The sequence below is a fragment of the Nicotiana tabacum genome, chromosome 22 (genome assembly GCF_000715075.1).
Source record: "Nicotiana tabacum cultivar K326 chromosome 22, ASM71507v2, whole genome shotgun sequence".
NCBI lineage: Eukaryota > Viridiplantae > Streptophyta > Magnoliopsida > Solanales > Solanaceae > Nicotiana > Nicotiana tabacum.
The window spans coordinates 32,470,624-32,495,079 of NC_134101.1; the positions used below are offsets into that span (position 1 = coordinate 32,470,624).

A 24,456-nucleotide genomic window follows, 5' to 3' on the forward strand; every position below is an offset into this window, starting at 1 on the left:
CAGACCAAACGAGAAGAATATAAGTTGCAACAACAGGCACACTAATACGGTAAATAAAGGAGTACGAGGTAAGATGCCAGCAATTTAACTCACACAACAAAGGGAAACTGAAAAACGGGAGGTACCAACTCCCGCGAGCAAAATAATAAATTCAAAGCAAGAACAATAGAACCTGAAGTCACCACGAGTGCCGAGAAAGGTGTTGTCCACAACAGTTATGTTGGAAGTTCTCGCCCACTTTGCCCAAGGCTCGCCGGAAAATTGTCTCAGCCGCCACCGCTGCTAGGCTAGATCAGTGCGCCAAAGAAAATAGGGGGACGAGGGTGGAAGAGACGAGGTATAGGGAAGAGAAAGAAAGGAGAAGAAGAAAAGGAAAATATACAAAAGAGAGGGGGGGGGCAGATCTGGAAAGCAAAAAAAAAAAAAACAAAAAAGAGGGGAGGGAGGGGAGTAACGGGGAAGAAGAAGAAAGCAGTAGAGAGAGGAAAAGAAGACAGAGGTAGGGAAGGTGGTGGTGGGTTGGGGTGGGGGTCTTACCTGGTCCGGTGGTCGCCGGAGGTCCGGTGAATCAGATAGACGTTAAATTTTCAACTTCTAAATCTCGTGCCGAAACATATCAAATCAATCCGGAATGAACTCAAATTTTGCACACATGTCTCAAATGACATAACAAAGCTATTTCAATTCCTGGAACCACAATCTGAACCCGATTTCATCAAAGTCAACTCCCTGGTCAAACTTATGAACTTTCTAAACTTTCAAATTTTCCAACTTTCGCCAATTAGCGTTGAAAATTTCTAAAAATATCCAAATATAAATCCGGGCATACGCCCAAGTCCAAAATTAACATCCAGACTAAACGAAACCAACAAAACTCCGTTCCGCGGTCAAATACATAAAAGTCAAACTTGGTCAACTCTTCCAACTTAAAGCTTCAAACATGAAATTCATTCTTTCAAATCACTTCTGAATCACCTGAAAAACCAAAACCGACGATTCACACAAGTTGTAATATATCATGCGGAGCTCCTCATGCCCTCAAACCACCGAGCGAAGTGCAAATGCTCGAAACGACCGGTCGGGTCGTTAGAGATAGCTGTTGTTTCTCTTGAAATTATCTAAATAACCTTACCCAAATCTTTTTTTCCAATACTATTAAACCCTTCTCTCACAATGTATAATTTTCCCAAATCCGCTCTTGGCTAAGCATTAGTCTCTCTTTTTCTTTATTCACTTCTTCTTCGCACCCTAAACTAAGAAGAAACTCTTCTTTAGTTTATAGAAGGAAAACCTTGCCCTCGAGAAAAAAGAATCTTTGCAAATAAAGATAAATCAAAATAAAGGAAAACATTATTACTTCCTTTATTTCATTCTATGCAAAGTCGTTTAGCTAGTCAACGAGTTTAACGAGAAAAAAGCAAAAATTTTGAAACTTGTGATAATAAACTTGTCATGATATTTATGTGGCTATAGAATTAGGTCATAAGGTAAAATGTGAATTTAAAGCCAAAAAAAAATTAATATAAAAACATGTCATTCCTTTTTTAACAGATTAAAAATAAAATAATATCACGTGAAATGAAAAAAGGGAATGTAATTGCGGGTAAGTATTTTTTCGGGGAATGATTTCTCAATATGGACTCAAGGAGCAAGATGGATTCACAACTTTTCCCAACTTATCACTAAACACAAAAATAAAAAATGTATACCGGGCTAGGATGAACTGCAGTAGTACTCAAATTATTTATAATAAGCAATAGTAGTGATCTGAATATTTATTACAATTTATTCAGTTGTACACTAGGAGGGAGACATTTTATAAAGGATATGCATGAAACATTTATGTATACACTCCAAAATGCTGTTTAAGTATGATAAAAATAATAATGCAAGACACAGAAGCTAATAAAAATTGTTTCCATATGATCAAATGGAAAAAGAGGTGCTGAATTGGTGGCTTAATTACCATCTTTATTAGTCCTCCAGTATACGAACTTGGAGACTGTCACATCCTGTAGTTTCTTCAATTTCTTTTTTAATATTCATAGCTGAAATTCCAAGAGAATCCATGCAATCTTCCACTTCAATAAGTTGGAGCGTTGAAACATCCACAAAGCAAGGAGGGATCTCCTCAAGGTAGCAATAACCTTTGATAACTAGTTTTTCAAGCATGGGAAATGATTCCTCTGAAGCTTTCCATTCTGTCAAATCCCTAATATTTAATGTCAAGTATTTGAGTGCAGGGAACTCGACATATGTGACGTCCCAACAGTAGTTCATATTCCAGAATCGAGATCCCCTTATTAATGTGAGACTCTCAAGCATCCTCAAACTTGCAATGTTTGACACTATCTTTTCCGTTAGTGACATGTTGCGAATGCTCAAACGCCTAAGATTTGAAGGGAAGACAAAGTAGTTGTCCCATCCAACTGAAGTATTGTATCCTTTCCTGCCATTTTTTACTTCAAGTTCAAGAGATTGAAGGCGAGTATGAATTTCTGGTATGGGAAACAAAGGACGACTAGGTACATCTTCAATTTTGAGGCAAAGTTGTTCAAGATTGGGGAACCTCCACCAGAACCTTGGATTCATATCATCCACATATGTACAGCACATACCAAATGTCTTCAAGTTCTCTAGCATAGTTGTTGAAGATTGTTCAAAAACTGCCCGATCATCGTCTTCCCATACCAAGGAAAATTTGGTTATATTCACATGCCTTAGCTTTGTCATTTTCCATATAGCAAGCGATGTCATTGGATTGCAGATGGCTGAACGAACCACTAGAGTTTGAAGATCGAGTAGGTGAGATATCCACTTGAAATCAAATTCTTTGACAGAAATTTCAAGGTACCTCAAGTAAGTTAGAGATTGTACTGCAGTAGTCCAAGAACTTGGCAAGTAGTCTGCATCCATCAAACGCAACACACGAACAAGTCTTAATTTAACCAGTAAAGGTAAAGGATCTGATTGATAATAATTCCATGTGTTGAATTGTACTGGATGGGCAATGAACTCCAAAGGCTTAGGACAATCACCAAAGCACTTAGTTTCCAGCTTGGACTCGAGCATTGGAATCTTATCCAGCTGATATTCACAATGATCTAATTGTTTAACCAGATCATCATGAATATAAATGCATAACCGCGATTCCTTCGAATACACATGTCGATTTGGACTGTATGGCATTGTCAGCTGCATATACTTTTCTTCTATAAGTTTTGCCAAGCAAAACTCACGCACTACATCGTGAACTGTGCAGTATTCTGTGTCACCATTAAAACTCCTCTTAGAGACCATCACTAGGCTTCTCTTAAGTAGATCATTCAAGCAAATTCTAGATGTTTCCTCTATGTTCTCTGTGTCAATATTCTCTACAAACTCTTCAGCCATCCATAACTTCAGCAAATCAGACACTAAAATCTCATGGTCTTCTGGAAAGAATGCCATGTAAAGAAGGCAAGATTTCAAGTGGTCTTCCAAATGATCATAACTTGATTGCATTACCTTCATGCTTTGCTCTCCTAAAACATGACAACTTAAGTCATTTGCAACCTCAAGCCACAAGGATGCCTCCCTTTCCATTTTCACAATAATTCCAGCAATCAGGACAACCACAAGAGGCAACCCCTTACAGTGTTTTGCAACTTGTAACCCTGCTTCCTGTAGATCCGGAGGACAACTCTCTCCTTGGAATACTTTCTTCTGCAGTAATTCCCAACTCTCTTCCGGTGTTAGAAATCTAAGAGAATAAGGATCACTACGGTGTTGAAGATGCTTAGCCACTTCTTCAATTCGAGTTGTTACTATTACTCTGCTTCCATCTTCACCTTTAGGGAAGCATAATCCCAAATCTTCCCATGCATCGACTTCCCATATATCATCTAATACAATGAGATATCTCCTGCCTTTTAGAGTCTTCTGCAACTTGTCAGCTATGTCAACGTCCTCTTTCATTTCTCTCTTATCACCTGTTACTTGTTTGAAAATCTCAACCAACAACTTCATCCTATTATATGCTTGTGAAACAGAAATCCATGCTTTAACATCAAAGTGATTAACAATAGAAGAATTGTTGTACACTTTCCTAGCCAAAGTTGTTTTACCCAATCCCGGCATTCCAAAGATTGAGATAACATCTAGCTCCTTTGCTCCACCGGCCAATTTCTTCATTATACTTTCTGCATCTTTCTCAAAGCCCACAACTTCATCATCAGTTGATGGAAAACTACGTCGGGTGGAAGGCTCTGCAGTAGAAAAAGTTCCTTTTCCACATGCCTCAACAACCTCCATCTCAATTGTTGAAAACTACCGCTAATTGTGTCTTTCAAGATAGTGTAAACTACTATCCAACTGCCTTAGAGTTAATAGCTCCGTCACCTTCCATAAAATAAATGAAAACAACATTAACAATCTTCTTAATTTAGAGAAAGAACCCAAACCAAAAAATAATAACAAAGTAATGCCACATGTAAGGTTTTATGGGTCTAAAGGCCACCAATATATAATGAAGATGAATAAATAGAGTAAACCTCCAAAATCTTAATTTATAACATCACACCTTAATAGTAAATCGATGAAAATTTATGTTCAAATTATTTGAAATACGATAAGAGACAAAGGAAAAATAAAGAAATTTTCATGTTATTAAGTATACAAATAGCTCAAGTGTAATCCTACTTTATCATAAAGCTGCTGGTTTTAAATGTTCATTGATTTCCCAGATATCTTAGACAATAATGATTTGGAAAGGAAGTCCTAAATTTTTAGGTTGTAAAATAAGATCATTCTTGTTTTGTATCGCATATTATACCTGATATACAAGTGTATACGGGTGAACTCGGGGGTAGCACACACCCCAAGTTTCCGGTAAGTCAAACGAAGTAAGAAATATGAATGTATGGGATAGAGACCGAATCTGAAAATTCTTCGAATCGAAGCTGGAACGGGGTACTCGCCACCGGGCCTGATAAGACAATACTCCCTGAATCCGAAACGAGCTCCAAGACCGTAGAAAGCACTACAAACGGTTGCACACGACTAACAAAGAGTCGTGATATCCGCACCTAACCGGATATCACGACGCCCGATGTCGGTAGTGTCAATCACTTAGTGATTGACGTATAAGGAGGATTTTTACCTTTTTTAGATAAATGGGAAGTTTTTTATTCTATAGACACATTGTAACACGCATACCAAGGCAATACAAACTTATTTCTCTGCTTTCTAGCTATTGAAGGGTTCTTATTTTAATCATAGTTCTTCATATACATTTGGCTTTGAATCGAGGGTCTGGTCGAGGGCAAAACTATTGTTCAGCTTAAATCCGAGCCCGGACTCAACGTCACAACTGGTTTGGTTATTTATTTTATCTTTAATTCGTTATCTAATATTCTTGATTACTTGGTCGAAATTAGCTGTTACATTTAGCTATTGTTGAAAAGTTTCTCCCAAAGTTTTCTTATTCACAAAAAAGTCTCCCTCCTCTTCCACCCCTATTCCTCCTCCCACTCCTCCCCTCCTCCTCTTCCGGCTCCTCTCGCCACTCCTCCTCTTCCCCTTGTTCCTCCATCTCGCAACGCTCCTCTCTATCCTCCCTTAGCTCCTCTATCTCGCAAAGCTTCTCTCTATCCCCGCCACTCCTAATCCTCAAACATTTAGGAATATGTTTCAAACATTCCGAGAGATTTTTGTAACATCTAGGGAGATGTTTGAAACATTCCGGGAGATGTTTTAAACATCCCCGGGAGATGTTTCAAACATCCCGGGAGATGTTTCAAGGAATATTTGAAACATCCCGGGATGTTTTGCATAATACCAATATATGAGAATGTCTCAAAATATCTCGACGGTATTTTACAGAATACTCACTTTGTAAAATTTCATATTTTTCTCTTTCTCTCGTATATTTTAAACCACTAGAAGAAAAGAAAAAATGAAAAAAGAAGAAGAAGAAGAAATGAGATGAACAGGGTAAGAAGAAAAAGACAAGGAAGAAAATGAAGAAGAAGAAGATGATGACGACATAGTCGAACCAGCAGAAGAAGAAAGTAAGGAAGAAGAATGAGAGAATGAGGAAGAGAAAGAAGAAATAAGGAAGAAGGAGAAGAAGTAAAGAGGAGAAAGAAGCGAATGAAAATTTGAAATAATTTGAATGAGTATGATTTTTTAAAAATTTTAATATTTATCCACAACTTTTATTATTTTTAATCTGACCTCTGAACTTCTTTAATTACTTAACAAAAAAATATATCCTAAATTGTTACACACGACTTCAAAAGTCTTTTTTTACCTCATTCTTCCAACTTACCGTTGTTAAAGACTTCATTAGCCAAAATGGAGAAAAGTTTCTAGTGAGCTTTCTAGATGTGGCGGGTGAATTTAGGAAGAAAATAAACTCATAATCACAGCATAAAGAAGACATAAAATGTGAATTCTACAAAGGATCAGACGAGAAATACTTAGCAAATAACAAAAAGAAGTGGAACTGTGGAAAGCTAAAAAGAAATCTCACCTTCCATTATTGAAAGTGGCAATAGAGATATTAATTGCTCCGATTTGATGCATTTGGACTAGAGAAACCGAAATTCAGAAAGAATACGATAGGATTTGGAGATGGTGGGCTTCAATGCTGAATAATGAAGCGTTATACAAGCTTTTAAAACCCCAACGACGAAGCTTTTAACTTTTCATTTTAATTCATCCAAAAATATTTAAATCCGCAACGACGAACGTAAATATCACTCTCAAATCACTTTTAATATTGATCTTCTTAACACTCTGTTAATAGGTAAAAAAAAGTTTCAAATTATATACAAATAGGTTAAATTATTTATATCTATATCTATCTATACTATATTAAAAGCACGAAACCCTTTAGTGAAATGTCGTTTCTCTTTTTTACTCTTTAAAAGTAGATTTTACATTAGACAAATTTGTAATTGTAATTTACTTGCTATCCTAATATTTAATACTTTAAAAATTAACTAAATTTTATTTATTAAATTCTTCCGAACTAGGTAAAAACTCCTAATATGAAGGAATCTAAAATTGAGTTTGATTTTACTTATACAAGCTTTTTCCATATTTAAATTATGTAAGTATTTTCCTTAAATGTTTCCAAGTTTTATCACGTTAGGAATCTTATGTTCATTATAAGTTGTAGTACTAACCACTTATATTGTTAATTCTAATATTTTACATGTGCACAAAGTCTTAAGGTGATTTATAATTTTTTACTTTTACTACAAATTGTTTAATCATTAATGATGGATAACATGTATATTATATTATACATCAAACATAATTTTATTATTTAATTATTTTTTTAATATTTAATACTTTAAAATTAATAAAAAATTTCTATAATAGGAGCTCCTAATATTTAGAAATTCTAAATTGAATGAAATTTTAACTTATATAAATTATTTTCTAATTTAAATTGCATAAAATAACTATATAACTCTTTAATCTAGCTAATTCATATCCAAAGAAGAAAACCCGAAAATTTAATTTTAATTCCCTATTTGTCAAGATCTAATAACAGTCATGAATATTAAATATAAATAAACTAAGTTACACCCTATTTTAACAATATTTTATGAATTAATGAATGACAATATTAAGGTATATTATCTCATATTTCGAGAAATGAGTTTCGATATAATTATGAACCATAATACTTAAAATGAAATAGTTTTTTTTTAAAAAGTAAGAACAAATTATTGTTAAGATTGATAATATGATTCGACACTCATATATATATATATATATATATATATATATATATATATATATATATATATATATATATATATATATATATATATATATATATATATATATATATATATATATATATATATATATATATATATATATATATATATATATATATATATATATATATATATATGTTACTATCATTACCGCTAATAATTTTAAAATTTATTGTAATATTAGTTAATAACTAAAAACACAAAAGAGAATTTACATTTTTTTTAAAAACAATAACATACTTTATGGAACTTTGATATGAAGAAATATTTGAGAGGATATTTAACAGTAAGAGAAAAAGATGCTATAGAAAGATAAATTTGGACGAAGGCTAGAAATTTGAATACGGAGATATAATCTTTTCTTAAAAATTTGATTAAGATATAAGTGACAAGCTCAAATATAAACCAAAGTTAGAATTTTTTTGTGAATAACGATAATAGTTTATTAACCAAAATTAATAAAAATGTATATTTAAAAAGATCTGTATAATTATTAGGCGAGGAAAAGTATTTAAGGTTATCTTATTAATTCTACTAAAATTTTGATAAATCAATGATGGATCATATTCTTTGTATTCAAATTGATCATGGAATTCTTTTGAGACACGAATGAAGAAGCTATGGGTTGATCAAAATTGATTAAAATGTATTGTGTTGTTTGGATTTATATTATATTAATAATTTATTTAGAATTTTATCCCATTAGTGTTTGCATTATATGTCTGAGAATTTTGTATAGCAAGACTTTTTTCTTTACCGATCTATCTAGATATCATTAATATTATTTATTTCAAGAACTTACTCTTTTTAAAATTTTATTTTGTAACTCAATTACATTATTTAATAATATTTTATTATTTTTAAAATTATATACTCTTTGATATAGGTACACGCGTAATGCGCGTATACTGAAACTGGTGTAAGAGAAAAGAATATAGGCTAAATTTGGTTAAGGACCCTTATTTCCTAATAATAAAATTTATTCTTTGAATACCTCACTTGTACTTCTACGTAATTATTTCTTTTCACATTCCTGTAGATAATGTGTGACATACACTCATTTTGTCCAAACTCAACCGGCAAATTGCTACGTATACTTGGTCAACAATAGGAGGGATTTAAATTGAAATAGTTTCTATCACCAATTATAGGTACTTAGATGACACTTTGAATAATAGGAAGGTCAAGATATAAAACCGAACGAGTAAAAGTATTTATTAAGCTATTCCGCCTTTAAGAAACTCACAATTTTAAATGCTCAAGAAGTCAGTTATAATCAATGATAGCCTACGTAGAATTATTGCAAAAGAAAGTGCTTTTTATTCTTCATCTTGTGAGGATTGTGTTTTATTATATTGTGTTTGGCTTAGGGAAATATGGATAAATTAAATATTATATTTAATTTGTGTAGGATTTGAAAAAAAAAAAAAGAAGGGATAAATATTATATTTAATTTGTTTAGGATTTCAATAATAAAAGGGTGAAATTGTTGATTTTAGAATATGGGTAGTGTATATTTTAGAATACAAGTGGTATATTACAGTTGATTCATTAAATTGTATGAGTGTTTAGTGTAATTATAGCATTTATTTTAAATTAACAAGGATGTTCTCATACATTTTACTATGCAAAGCATGCATCTCTTATTCCCAAATTTTCGTGATGTACTACACTACCATGTTTGGGCTCAATATTATGCAAATACATAACTATCCTTATGGAGTTTTTTAAACACTTGATCCTTTTTAACTATTATTTAAAAAAATAGTATCATTTATTGTTTATTCCATAAAATTATTTTTTTTTATTATTAGCATATTACAAAAATGAAGCCCAACATTCATCTTCTTCACTCCATTTTTTAAAATCTGATGCATATGTGAATGCCACCTAAATTCAAGATGTATTGATTTATACGTCTTTTTATACTTTGTATATCAAGTATCACTTTAATTCAAAATGTATTTTTATGTATATAATTTTTGTATATTTATTTGTGAAGTGCCATCTTATTTTAAGATGTATTTTTAATGTATATTTTAAATATATTTTATATGTCAAGTGCCATTTTAATTCAGGATGTATTTTTTTTATATATATTTTTTATATATTTATATGCCATCTTAATTAAATTTAAGCTATATTATTTTTATGTATATTTCACATATCTAAGTGTCATCTTAATTGAAGATATATTTTTTATGTATATGTTTTGTATATTTTATATGTGTTAATTCAATATATATATATATATATATATATATATATATATATATATATATATAGATATATATTTTGTATATATTAACATATATTATTATCGAAGTAAGATCTTTATGTTAAGAAAGGAAGAAAGAAGGAAGAGAAAAACTTAAGAAAGATAATTAAAAAGAAAACGAATGGAACAAATTTAGAAAATATATTGGCTTCGGCAGAAAATAAAATTAAGAAGATGAAGAAAAAGAAGGAAAGCTAATAGATAAAGAGAAAAAAAAAGCATGATTTTTGTACAAATAATTATTTGACTTTTCATTCAAATTGCTTATATTTAGAAATTAATAATTAATATGTTTATTTTAATGGAACTGCGTGCTACAAATATAAATATTTTTCTGCCACAACTGTAATATTGGTGTTTACCCGAAAAACGGATAGAGTTGAATTTGTACGTAGTTCTAAGGATATGTGATATAAGTTAACACAAATCGTAAGGATAAATAGAAATATTGAATATTGAATGTAAAGGGTAAAAAATAAGCAAGGTTGGAAAGAAGATAATTTTAAGGACTAAGCAAAATGAATTAATCTATGAAGCTAAAAGGAATAACTCTTTAATATATGAATGTATGGTTTTTGGGTTACAATGTAAGCAAAATAACTTGCCTTGTAGCCATCCTCTTTATAGTGGATGATCCTACTTTAGATATAATTAAAAATACATAGTGGGGAGTCCATGATAAATCAGCTTTTCCCTGATTCCCGCTGAGTTTCTCTCCCTTAGTGCGGTTGCAACGGCTCTTGTCTGTGAGCTCGAGCTTGATCGGACTCGGTGTTGGTCGATATTATTTTTAGAGCTCGATGCGGATTTGAGCTCGATGCCGACTCGGGGTCTGATAATGACTCGGGCTCGGTATCGGTTGGACTTTGCCCCTTAAGCTCGATTCCATAACATCTCATCATAGTTCGATTCGGACCCGAGCTCGATAATGACTTCGAACTCGGTGTTTGACCTGTACTTGAAATCTGAAGCTCGTTCGTGCCATCTTCGGAACCCATCTAGATATTACGAAGTCTTTCTTTGGTCCATTATGATCCCCATCTCAATCAATAGTAGGAAGACCGAAAATCAATTTGGACCTTATACAGATAGTCCCCTCGTTTCTCGGGAAGGATGTGGCGAGAATTGATATGATTTCTCAATAACTCGATTGGATATGCACTGGCGTTTGCATCGACCCGACCATGACGTACGTGATAGTTGTCCCGTCGATTTAGTTTATCAAGGCATTTTTTGCATGTCAGACGGTGGTCAGGCACCGTTGATATTGAACTACAATTGCTTCAATCTATAAATAACCCTTCATTTTAGCCTTTATCACTTTTACATCTTCAATCTTCCAAATTTCCCAAGTTCTTTTTCGTATCTTCTGAGTTCATTCGCAAATCTGTGATTCCTCTCTGCAAAATCCTTCTCCAAAACCACCAAATCTTTGTCACCTTCTTCTATTCTCGATCTTTAAATTCAAAAATGGCGAAAACATCACAAACCATTCCTCAGAAAGAGAAAGCTTCTTCTTCACAGCCTGCCGCCGACAAAACACCGGTAGAGCCACGGCCTGAAGAGTGCGTTCCTGGGACGTGTGTTCTTACCTCTGATTTTAAGGTCGATAAAGGCTCATCGGTTCCCGGCCGATGTGAGCCAGTATCGAGGTATATGTGTTCGATAACCGAAAAGCACCTCAAACAGCTAAAGAAAGATTGCAATTGGGAGAACAAAGAAATAGTAATCTCGTCTTCTAACGAAGATATCACCACTTACGTGAAAGGGTTTTTAAGTGTGTATACTTACCATTTCACGCTAGGTCCCCTCGACCCCGTTATTATTGATTTCTGCCATCAATACCAAATAACCCTAGGCCAGATCCATCCTTCTTTTTGGCGGATTGTTATTTTGATCCGATACTTCATGAACAAAATCGAGGGGATGCCTTTCACTCTTGACCATCTCATCCGATTGTATTGTCCTTGCCTCTTACGAGGCGGGTTAATAAAACTTCAGCGTCGGGCTACCAAGTTTCTGTTCTCGAGCATAGACAAGGACAGGGATCGAGGTTGGATGGGCAGGTTCGTTCGAGTAAGGACTTCGGACCTGATTCCGACTGAAAAGATGCCTTTTCCCAAGGAGTGGAACATGAAGTGTAAGTGTAATTCTGCTGTTATCTCCTACTATTTTGCCCTTTCACTTCTTTTCTCACCGATATCCCTTTTTTGTGATACAGCGGTTCCCTGGATGCCCAGCACAGTTCCCGATCTCAAGAATAGGGTACAAGATCTGGCTTTGACCTCCACATACACCGAGCGCTCATGGCGTGATTTATCAAAGGGCCGATGGGAGGCTAAAAATCATGGTAATCTCCTTTCTCGTATTTTTGGTAGTTCGAAAGAGATGATTTCCATATACTTCAATAAATTTTCCAGTATGTAGGTGTAGGCAAAGATGCGGTTTTGAGGCCCTCGTCCGTCGAGGAAGAGGCTCCGGCCTCTATTCCAACGCCAGTGAAGGATAATAAGAGTAAAAGGGCCTCCGCTTTTGAAGATCCAAAATCGAAGATGAGGACGGCTCGTAAGCCGAGGAAGAGTACCATTCCTTTGACCGTAGAATCAGTTCTTCATCTAAGGGATGAAAACGAAGAAGAAGAAGAAGAAGAAGAAGAAAACGACGGGGCGGTGCTGGCGGACCGAATGAAGAAAAGCATCGATGCCCCAAAGGCAGTTGAATCGATGGTTATTTGTAAGGCTTCGCCTCGGACCGAGGAGATATTGGAGGAAGACTCGGGCAAAGTCCCCGAGTCATTAGAGATCGAAGATGCTTTCTACGGAAGTCAACATACGGTGGGTACGTCGAAAGGGGCCGGTCCTGAAGCTCTCCGAACTGAGGAGAACGCCCCAAGCGAGTCGCTTGGGGCAATAGTAATCAAAGATTCGCCAACTCTCCCTGCTTTTTCCGAAGGGACTATTCGGGAATCCCAATCTTTGGGGGCCCTCGAGATGAGCCAGTTTCATGAAGGGGAGGGCCCCTTCCGTGATTTATTTACTAGGGTCGAGGACGCTGCTTGCCCTAGTGATGTGTCGGGGCTTCTCTGAGAAGTGCAGCTAGCTCTGAATCGGGTAAGCTCTTAACTCCATTTGTTGATATTACTTTTTATGTTTTGCTATTCTTTTCTAACTTCTTTTCTTCTTTCTTCGCAGGCCGTGGCAGTTCATCGATAAGCATGTTCTCGGTCTCGAGCTGAGCTACATCGGTTCGAGACCGACCTCCGATGGGTTACGGAGGAGAAGAACGCCCTTAAACTCCTTTCTGGGCAAAGGGAAGAAGAAATCAAAGGTCTTCGAGCTGAGTTGTCCAAGGCTCATCAAGACCAGACTGACCTGACCGAGCAGGTAATGTTAATATTAAGAACTCATGGGCTTGATTCAGGATTGGAGGCTAATATTTTGGTCTCACAACTGCAGCAGAAACTCGAGACGATCGGGCAGCTTCGTGAGGAAGTTGATACAATAAGCGCGGAGACCATGGGATGGAAAGATGGCATGGATAGTCTTGCTGCAAAAAAGGAAACTATTCGGGCCCAATTTTCATCAACTACAAGCCAACTTTAAGGCATGAAGGAGAAGAGCTTGGTTCAAGCAAGAAGAATAGAGAAACTCGAGGCTCGGTTGGTCTCCGAACTTGATAAGGCCAAATCTAATGCCGAGAAAGCAAAGTCCTATGCGGATGCATTAGTGGCCGTCTATCGGGCAGATGCTGAAGCTGCTTAGGTGTAAGAAAGTGAGGCAGCCGAGACTTCCAACCCCCAATCTCGGAGGGAGACGCTTGAGGAGATCCATGCTCGGGGTTTCGATCTCACTGAAGAGATAAAAAGGGATAAAGAGCTCGAGGCCGATGCTGAAGCCTTGGCTTCCGATGATGACGATGATGATGATGACGACGATGATGGGAGCAAGAGCAGGTCCAAGAGTGGGGAAGAGCCCGATGGAGATAAGACAGCCCCCAGAGATAACCAATAAACTTAGCCCTTAGTTTCCATTTCGGACATTGTAAACAATCATGTAAACAATCTTGTATACATATATAAATATCTTTTCTTTTCCCAACTTGCCTCTGTTTTATTTCCTGACTTGTGAAGATTTTGTTTTATTCATGCCTTATGAATATTTTCATAAGGCTTTAGGCAATTTGATCGAATTTGGACTTTGTAGCCTTTATAACCAAGTGAGCGTTTACTCAAACTTGAAATAAGGTAGCCCATAGGCTTAGTAGTCGAGTTGAGTGATTGCTTGAACTTGAATTAATATAGCCCGTAGGCTTAATAGTCGAGTGAGTGCTTGCTCAAACTCGGAATAAAAGTAGTCTGTAGACTTAGTACTCGAGTGAGTGATTCGAACTCGAAGTAATGTAGCTTGTAGGCGTAATGGTCGTGTGAGTGCTTGCTCGAACTCGAAATAAAAGTAGCACGTAGGCTTAATAGTTGAGTGAGTGATTCGAACTCGAAGTAATGTAGCCCGTAAGCGTAATGGTTGAGTGAGTGCTTGCTCGAACTCGAAATAAAAGTAGCCTGTAGGCGTAATAGTCGAGTGAGTGCTTGCTCGAACTCGAAATAAAAGTAGCCCGTAGGCTTAGTAGTCTAGTGAGTGATTCGAACTCGAAGTAATGTAGCCCGTCGGCGTAATGGTTAAGTGAGTGCTTGCTCGAACTCTAAATAAAAGTAGCCCGTAGGCTTAGTAGTCGAGTGAATGGTTCGAACTCGAAGTAATGTAGCCCGTAGGCATAATAGTCGAGTGAGTGCTTGCTCGAACTCGAAATAAAAGTAGCCCGTAGGCTTAGTAGTCGAGTGAGTGATTCGAACTCGAAGTAATGTAGCCCGTAGGCGTAATGGTCGAGTGAGTGCTTGCTCGAACTCGAAATAAGAGCAGCCCTTGGGCTTCGTAGATAGTCTCCGAGTGAGAATGATTGCTTGAACTCAAGTTGGTGTAGCCCTTGGGCTTTATAGTTGAGTGAGTGTTGCTCGAACTCGTTGATTTACCTTAAGCCTATTTGCATAATAAATCTCGAAATAGAGAAATTTTTCTTGGATATAAGATATCGGTAAAGAAAATTTTTTTCTTTGCAAGTCATTTATACATATGTTCATGTTTTGCGTCAGGGCTCGGGCCAACTACATGAGCATGGTTCATTTTGACCATTTGGCTCTTACAATTTTTCCTATCGGAACCCTGTTGTTATGAAGTAACTTTCTTGCATCGAACTTGATATATTTGAGGGGTAATGCCCCCCCAGTATCAAGCCTTGGATACTATTGAATTGTCCCCAGGTAGCACATAGTTATTGTCTCGTTAAAAACCTTGCCGGAAAAACCCGATTGGGATAAAAACCAATCTAAGGGAAAAAAGTGCAACGTGTACTTTAAAACCTGAGGTCTCAATGTCTTTGGTCGAACTCCTGCAATGAGTTAGCGTCAAATATATATATGGACGAAAGAAAGGAGAAACTCATACCTTTAACAATAATATCGTTTGAGAAGTGATATGTTTCAGTTGTTTGGTAATGGTTTGTCATCCATCATTCCGAGTTTATAAGACCCTCCTTTGACTTTATCGAGGATTTGATAGGGTCCTTTCCAATTCGGGCCGAGCTTCCCTTCATTAGGATCTCGAGTGTTGACGGTTATCCTCCTTAGGACTAAGTTCCCGATCTTGAAGTGGTGGAGGTTGGTTCTTCTATTGTAGTACCTTTCGATTCGTTGCTTTTGCGCAACCATTCGAATAAGTGTCGCTTCTCATTTTTCATATAATAATTCGAGGCTAGTACTCATAGCCTCGTGGTTTGATTCCTCCGACGTATGTCGAAACATTGCATTGGGTTCTCCGACTTCGACTGAAATTAATGCTTCGGAACCATACACTAAGGAAAACGGAGTTGCCTCCGTATTGGATTTCGATGTTGTTCTATATGCCCAAAGGACTTCGGGCAGAATTTCTCTCCATTTCCCTTTATCTTCGTTCAACCTTTTCTTCAGTTTTGGATGATAGTCTTGTTTGTCGATTCGGCTTGTCCGTTCCCACTAGGGTGATATGGTGTTTACAATATCCTTTTTATTTTATGGTCTTCGAGAAATTTTCGTCACTTTACTGCCGATAAATTTCTTACCATTGTCGCATACTATTTCTGCGGGTATCCCAAATCGACACACGATGTGATCCCAGATGAAGTCTATAACCTCTTTTTCTCTCACTTTCTCGAACGCCGGTGCTTCAACCCATTTAGAGATATAGTCAATCATAAACAAATGAATTTAGCTTTACCTGGGACCGATGGTAGAGGGCCGACGATATCCATCCCCCATTTCATGAATGGCCATGGGGACATGAATGAATGAAGTCGTTCTCCGGGCTGATGGATCATCGTTGCAAACCTTTAGCATTTATCACATTTTCGAACCAACTCCTTAGTGTCTTTTTCCATGCTATCCCAGTAGTATCCTGCTCTAATGATTTTGTGAATTAGTGATTCAGTGCCGGAGTGGTTTCCACAAGTGCCTTCATGCACCTCTCGTAAAATATAATCGGTGTCTCCTGGTCCTAAACATACTGCCAATGGTCCATCGAATGTTCTTCTGTATAATGTTCCATCTTCAACCAAAAGAAATCGAGAAGCTCTGATTTGCAGGGCCCTCGATTCTTTAGGGTTCGAGGGGAGTTTTCCGTTCTTCAAATATTCAATATACTTATTCCTTCAATCCCAGGTTAAGCTGGTAGAATTTATCTCGGTATGACCTTCGATTACGGATCTCGAGAGTTGAATGATAGTCCCCGAGTCGATATTATCTTCCTCGATCGATGAACCCAAACTTGCGAGTGCGTTGGCCTCACTGTTTTGTTCTCGAGGCACATGTTGTAAAGTCTATTTCTTGAAACGGTGCAAAGTTACCTGTAATCTGTCCAAATACCTTTGCATTCTACCTTCTCGAACTTCGAAGGTTCTGTTTACTTGGTTCACCACCAGTAAAGAGTCACATTTGGCTTCAATGACTTCTGCTCCCAAGATTTTAGCTTGTTTGAGACCTGCAATCATGGTCTCGTACTCGGGCCTCATTGTTAGTCAACCTAGAATTTTTGATAGATTGCCTAATAACGCCACCCGTGGGGGGTTTCAAAATGATGCCGAGCCCGGACCTCTTCACATTCAAAGCACCATCTGTGAAGAGGGTCCAAACCCCCGATGATGTACCCGATTTTATCAAGAGTTCTTTTTCAACTTCGGGTACGAGGGTTGGCGTGAAATCGGCCACGAAGTCCGCTAAAATTTGGGATTTGATGGCTGTACGGGGTCGATATTCGATATCGTAGCTACTGAGTTCAATAGCCCATTTGGCCAATAGGCCCAATAGTTCGGGCTTGCGCAAAATATTACGAAGTGGATAGGTGGTTAACACGTATATGGAGTGACATTGAAAGTATGGTCTTAACTTTCTAAAGGCGCTTATCAGTGCAAGTGACAATTTCTCTAATTATGGATATCTAGTTTTTGCTTCTCCTAAGGATCGACTTACGTAATAAATAGGAGATTGCGTACCTTGCTCTTCTCGAACTAGTACGCCACTCACCATGATTTCTGATACCGCCAAGTATAAGTAAAGTTTTTCATCTGCCTTCGGTATGTGAAACAATGGTGGGCTCAACAAGTATCACTTCAATTCTTCCAATGCATGTTGGCATTCCAGGGTCCAGGTGAAATCGTTCTTCTTTTTGAGTAGAGAGAAGAATCTGTGGCTTCGATCTGCCAACCTTGAAATGAATCGGCCTAAGGCGGCTATCCGTCCGGTTAACTTTTGCATGGCCCTTACACTATCCACGACGATGATGTCTTCGATGGCCTTTATCTTATCGGGGTTGATATCGATTCCCCGATTCGATACCATGAAGCCAAGGAACTTGCCCGAACCAACCCCGAAAGCACATTTCTCGGGGTTGAGCTTCATGTTGTACTTCCTTAAAATCTCGAACGTCTCCTGCAAATGAGTCAAATAGTCCTCTGCGCGCAGGGACTTAACTAGCATGTCATCAATATAAACTTCCATCGATTTACCTATTTGTTCTTCGAACATTTTATTTACTAGGCGTTGGTAAGTAGCTCCTGCATTTTTTATCCCGAAGGGCATTACATTATAACAATATGTTCCATGCTTGGTGATAAATGAAGTCTTTTCTTGGTCCTCCGGGTTCATTTGAATTTGATTATACCCGAAATAGGCATTGAGAAAGGTAAGGATCTCGTGGCCGGCCGTGGCATCGATCATGCGATCGATTTTAGGCAGTGGAGAAGAATATTTGGGGCACACCTTGATTAAATCCTTATAATCTACACACATTCTAAATTTGTTCCCTTTTTTAGGGACTACAACTACATTGGCTAACCATTCAGGATATTTTACTTCCCGAATTGACCCTATTTTGAGAAGTTTAGTTACCTCGTCCTTTACGAATGCGTTCTTTACCTCGGACTGAGATCTTCTTTTTTATTTCACCGATTTGGACCTAGGGTTCAGGCTCAGCTGGTGCGTTGTTATTGACGATGGGATACCTGTCATGTCTAAATGGGACCAAGCAAAACAATCTATGTTATTGATAAGAAATTGAATAAGTTTTTTCCTGAGTTCGGAGGTCAATCCCGTTCCCACGTATACCTTTATCTCGGGCAGATGTTCGATCAATATAACCTGTTCCAGGTCTTCGACCGTTGATTTGGTGGCGTCAGAATCTTCGGGGATGATAAAAGTTTGAGAGGTCAGAAAATCCTCCTCATCTTCTTCTATTTCTTGCTTCCCCGATTTGTTCGAGGCTGGTGGCTATGATTGCTATTTAACTTCTCATTTACCTTTGATGCTTGACCTTTCCGAGGTTGATAGTGTTGATATCGGCGTTACCTTATCGACCGCAAATATTTCCTTCGCAGCATGCTACTCCTCGTATACTATTTTTACACCGTTCGACGTCGGGATTTTCATTACTTGGTGGAGAGCCGAAGGTACCGCCCTCATATTATAGATCCAAGGCCTTCCGAGTAGGGCATTGTACCTCATGTCGCCCTCGATTATGTGGAACTTGATATTTCGGATGGTCCCAGCCACGTTTACCGGTAGAATAATCTCCTCTTTAGATGTTTCGCTAGCCATGTTGAAGCCGTTTAAGACCCGAGCTCCGGGCATGACTTTATTTTGCAAACCGAGCTGCTCCACGACCCTCGATCAGATGATATTCACAGAGCCACCTGGATCCACTAAAACACGCTTAAATTGAACTTTATTTAATAAGATAGAAATTACCATAGCGTCGTTGTGGGGCTGAGAGATACCTTCGGCTTCTTCGTTGTTGAATGATAAAGTGTCTTCGGGCACATAATCTCGGGTTCATTTTTTTCTAGTGATCGGTATCTTTATACGTTTGAGTATGGGTTCCTGTGGAGTGTCGACCCCACCGACGATCATATGAATGATATGTTAAGGTTCCTCCTGTTCATTTTTTCTGTTGGCGTCTCTCTCTGAAATGGTTCTTGGCTCGATTGCTGAGGAATTCTCGAAGGTGGCCCTCATTGAATAGACGGGCTGCCTCCTCCCTTAATTGTCTGCAATCCTCGATCTTGTGTCCATGTGTGTCATAATATTTGCACATTGAATTTGGGTTTCTTTGGGAAGGATCGATTTGCATGGGTCTGGACCACCTAGTATCCTTGATCCTTTCGATTGCCGATATAATGCCCGATGGATCAATGCTAAAGTTATATTCCGATAATCGAGGTGCCTCTATAGGATCGGCATATTTATCGAAACCAATTTTGCTCATTAAGTCCCCGAGAATTCTGTCCTTGATCACTTCTTCAATTATTTCGGGCGGAATTGCATCCCGAACCATCGTTCCTTCGATTTGTGGTGTATGGTTGATATCGGTCTCTGTTCGACCTTGGCTCTCTATCGATGTCCCTTTGGTTTTTAATAACCAACTTGTTTGGATGTACTAATCCAGAATGAGCTCCTAATTGGTGGTCTTCGACACTGATTTTTGACTGATATCGATTGTGCATATCTGCCTAAGTTACAGTTGGATATTCGATCAAATTTTGTTTCATCGGACGTGATGCTATCGAACTTCGCTTGTTCAACCCTTGGGTGAAAGCTTGGACGGCCCAATCGTCTGTGACCGGTGGCAACTCCATGCGTTCCATTTGAAATCGGGACACGAATTCCCTTAGCATTTCATTATCCCTTTGTTTTACTTTGAAAAGCTCTGATTTCCTTGTTGCGACTTTTATGGCACCGACGTGTGCCTTTACGAAAGAATCTGCTAGCATGTCAAATGAGTCGATGGAATTCGGTGACAGATTGTGATACCAAATCATTGCTCCCTTTGAGAGGGTCTCTCCAAATTTTTTCAATAACACAGTTTTGATTTTGTCATATTCTAAATCGTTACCCTTGATAGTACATGTGTAAGAGGTGACGTGTTCGTTGGGGTTAGTCGTTCCGTTATATTTGGGAATCTCGGGCATACGGAATTTTTTTGGGATTGATTTTGGGTCTGCACTCAAGGGAAAAGGCTTTTGCATGAATTTTTTGGAATCCAACCCTTTTATCATTGGTGGTGCCACCGGGATCTGATCAACCCTAGAGTTATATGTTTCTACTTTTTTATCGTTTGTTTCGATCTGCTTTGTGAGCTCCTCGATTATCTTAGCAATTTCGGAAGTAGTCCTCGATTCTTGCTCATTTGACCTTACTATGGCTGGCTCTGTTCTATGGGCAATTTTTCGAGGTGGACTGGGCGTGGACTGGGCTCCGGCCTGCTTGGTACCTGGGTTTGGGCCTACAATTGAGCTATCGCTACCTATTGGAATTGCAGCATTTCAAAATTATACGCAAGCTGACTCCGTTTTCCTCAACGTTATGGGTGTCTCGAGCTGCAGATCGAGTACCGCTATGAACGCTATTTTCAGGTTCAGAACATTGGTTTGCCTCAAGGGCCATATGTGAATTAACGTCTAGAGGTACTTTGACCCGAGCTTCAGGTAGTCCGACTCGAGCTTCCACGACATTGATAAGCGATTTTCCGGCCCTGGGCGTTAAGTTGTTGGTTTCATCTTGAAGGCCGACTTCGTTGTCGATAGGTAAAGCCATTAATCGAGGGTTTGCCATTGCTAATCCGAAGTCAAATATACTTTCAAAAGACAAGCATATAATGGTGTGTGTTTGTAGATTTGTATCAAATAACAATTGTTATCCTTAGCCCCACGGTGGGCGCCAAACTATTTACCTGAAAAACGAATAGAGTTGAATTTGTACGTAGTTCTAAGGAAATGTGGTATAACTTAATACAAATCGTAAGGATAAATAGAAATATTGAATATTGTTTGTAAAGGGTAAAAAATAAGCAAGGTTGGAAAGAAGATGATTTTAAGGACTAAGCAAGATGAATCAATCTATGAACCTAAAAGGAATAACTCTTCAATGTAGGAATGTATGGTATTTGGGTTACAATGTAAGCAAAAAAACTTGCCTTTTACAGAAATGTAGCCATCCTCTTTATAGTGGAGGATCCTACTTTAGATATAATTAAAAATACATAGTGGGGAGTCCATGATAAATCAGTTTTTTCCTGATTCCCGCTGAAATTCTCTCCCTTAGTGCGGTTGCAACAACTCTTGTCTGTGAGCTCGAGCTTGATCGGACTCGGTGTTGGTCGGTATTGTTTTTAGAGCTCGATGCGGATTTGAGCTCGATGCCGACTCGGGGTCTTGTAATGACTCGGGCTCGGTATCGGTTAGCTTTTGTCCCTTAAGCTCGATTCCATAACATCTCATGATCATAGTTCGATTCGGACCCGAGCTCGATAATGACTTCGAACTCAGTGTTTGACCTGTACCTGAAATCTGAAGCTCGTTCGTGCCATCTTCGGAACCCATCTCGATATTACGAAATCTTCTTTCGGTCCATTATGATCCCCATCTCGATCAATCGTACGAAAGCCGAAATCAATTTCGACCGTATACAATTGAATTTCATGCTATAAATTTGTTATATTTCTTTTAAATTGTAACAGTTATATAAAGTTCTCATAATTATGTGCTCTCTTCATAGAGATATATAAATATTCGAGTCAGAGAACAAAAACAGGCAAAATAAGAAAGAACAAATAAAAAAGTTCAATCTTACATTCAAACGAGAAGAAGAGTCTTTTTGCCGTTCTTCTACTTCGAAGGCAAAACTATAACACAGCAAAAGCAAAGAAAAAGTTAGCAAGAAAGATGAATTTAGAAAGTACATGACTTGGAGAGGAAAGCTAAATACAGTTTCGTCCTTTTCGGTATGAAATTTAGCTACGTTTACTATCTTCTTTTATCGTGTTATTTCTTGGGAAAGATCCAAAATCCATTCTGATCTTGATCTAGTTAATAGATTCCATGGTCATTTTCAGAGGAATGATTCAAGGTTTATGCTCATAATCGCAACATAAAGAAGTCATAAAAAATATGAATATTATCTGCAAAAGATCAAAAGAGAAATAGCAAACTAACAAAAGATAAGGGAAACACGAAAAGAAATCTCACCTTCCGTTATTGAGAGTGGAAGCAGAGAGATTAATTGCTCCAACTTTGCTTAATTTGATGGTTAGAGAAATAACAAATAAGAAAGAATATTATAGGAGATGGTGGACTTCAATTTTGAAGAATAAATAGGGATATATATAGTTTTGTTGTGGGAATAACAAGAAGTAAGCAAATAAATGGAGTACATGTTAATTAATCCTACACGTTAAGAAGGTATGCAAACTTTACTTTACAATTTAGAATTCATAAGCACACAACTGTATGTACGCGTACGGCACATGATATGCGACTTAAGTGGAATATATAACTCAAAATTGTACTATACTCCACATTTTTCTGAAAGAAAATAAATATTAGGAGTACTCTCTTCAACTGTAAAATGATTCTCCAATTTTACTTCCCAACTCCCAAGATTAAATAGAATAATTTTGTAGATTACTGACTCATTCCACGTTCTATCTTTGCTGAAAGAGTTAGGAGTCAACTTAATATAATTTATTCTAGATCTAAAATTAAGAATAAAGAAATTGAATGTGCACACAGTCACATGCATGATTCGCGATCATCGCAAAGTTGACCTGGGTACTATTCAAATTTAACTCGAGTCGTGTGAGAAAAAAATCCAAAATCGCCTCTCCTATTTGGGTCTTAACTAAAATAGTCTCAATTTTATAAGATGAGCAATAATAATCCCTATAGTATGCAAAAGTGGTGTATATTTGGTCTAAGGTAACATAAACCATGTAACGGAAATCAAAAAGTGTATGCGACCGTTCTAGATGTATAAATATTTAGTCTGGCTAAATAAATGTATCCAAATTCCTCGGAGTGCATTATTTGCTTGCTCTGCTTCTTGAGCGCAAATACTGATTTACATTTCTTTTTACCAATATTTTATTTTTCCATAATTTGCAATATTATTATGTCCAAGCACTGATAACATTTTATTTTGGTTAATGATAACTTTAGGTTCCAAACTTTTGATATCTAAATAAAGCAAAAAAAAACCGTAAAAACTAGCTAGAAATCAAACGATGGAAAAAAATCCCAACAATATCTCCTGCAATACGCGATGTTGACGCCAAAATAAATCAGGTTACGTTTGACTTTCTAAAAGGGTATTTTCAGGTGACAAATGTAGGTGAAGAACCTCTCAAGAGTACTACTAGTCTACTACTATACTAGTAGCCAGGGGCGGATTTAGGGGTGAAAAGAGGGTTCACCCGAACCCCCTTAGCCGGAAATTAAATTGTACATATAAGGAGTGACATATCCAGGATTTTACGCAAGCGGGTTCAATCTTAGAAGTACATAATTTTAGTCGTAAAATAGTAGTTGTCAAGTGGGTTCAAATAAAATATTTATACAAAATTTACGCAGCTTTAATCCTAATTTATACATATACACAGTATTATTTTTTGATGAAGCAGATTCAGTTGTCACCACATGCGTCCGTCACTGCATATAAGGCAAAATCCGGTTTGTACCTTATATTTTATATTTTGAATCCCCTTGACACAACCCAAAAGTATAACTCAGTAGTCAAGGGGTTCAAAACCTTTGTAAGGCTGCCGGTTCAATTCCCACTGGCCGGCTACCGTCGACACGGCTAGTAGCCTACTTGTAATTAATGATCAAACCTTCAAAGTTGACGCCAATGTGCTTTGGATTCGTGGAGGCCAGGGGGCAGATAGGAGAGAAATATTCATAAAATATGGAATAGCAAAGTGTTAGAAATTTGAAACTGATGAGTAAAGCGGAGAAACTAGATAACAAAACATCAATTAGCTAGGACACAGT

The 24,456-nt window shown here is 37.3% G+C and overlaps 1 protein-coding gene across 2 annotated transcripts; it reads right to left on the reverse strand.

Moving 5' to 3' along the window:
• Positions 1 to 1,734: 1,734 nt before the first annotated feature.
• LOC107768169 (putative late blight resistance protein homolog R1B-23) lies at positions 1,735 to 22,925 on the reverse strand. Of its 2 annotated transcripts, XM_075245052.1 has the most exons (3): positions 22,657 to 22,925; positions 22,262 to 22,313; positions 1,735 to 4,380 (listed from the first exon to the last, which is right to left on the reverse strand). In XM_075245052.1, the coding sequence occupies exon 3, from the start codon at positions 4,291 to 4,293 to the stop codon at positions 1,975 to 1,977; it is 2,319 nt and encodes a 772-aa protein (XP_075101153.1). In that variant the 5' UTR covers positions 4,294 to 4,380; positions 22,262 to 22,313; positions 22,657 to 22,925; the 3' UTR covers positions 1,735 to 1,974. The 2 variants fall into 2 exon arrangements, with proteins under 2 accessions (XP_075101153.1, XP_016442759.2); XM_016587273.2 differs by lacking the exons at positions 22,262 to 22,313; positions 22,657 to 22,925 and adding an exon at positions 6,515 to 6,726.
• Between the last annotated feature and the right edge of the window lie 1,531 nt (positions 22,926 to 24,456).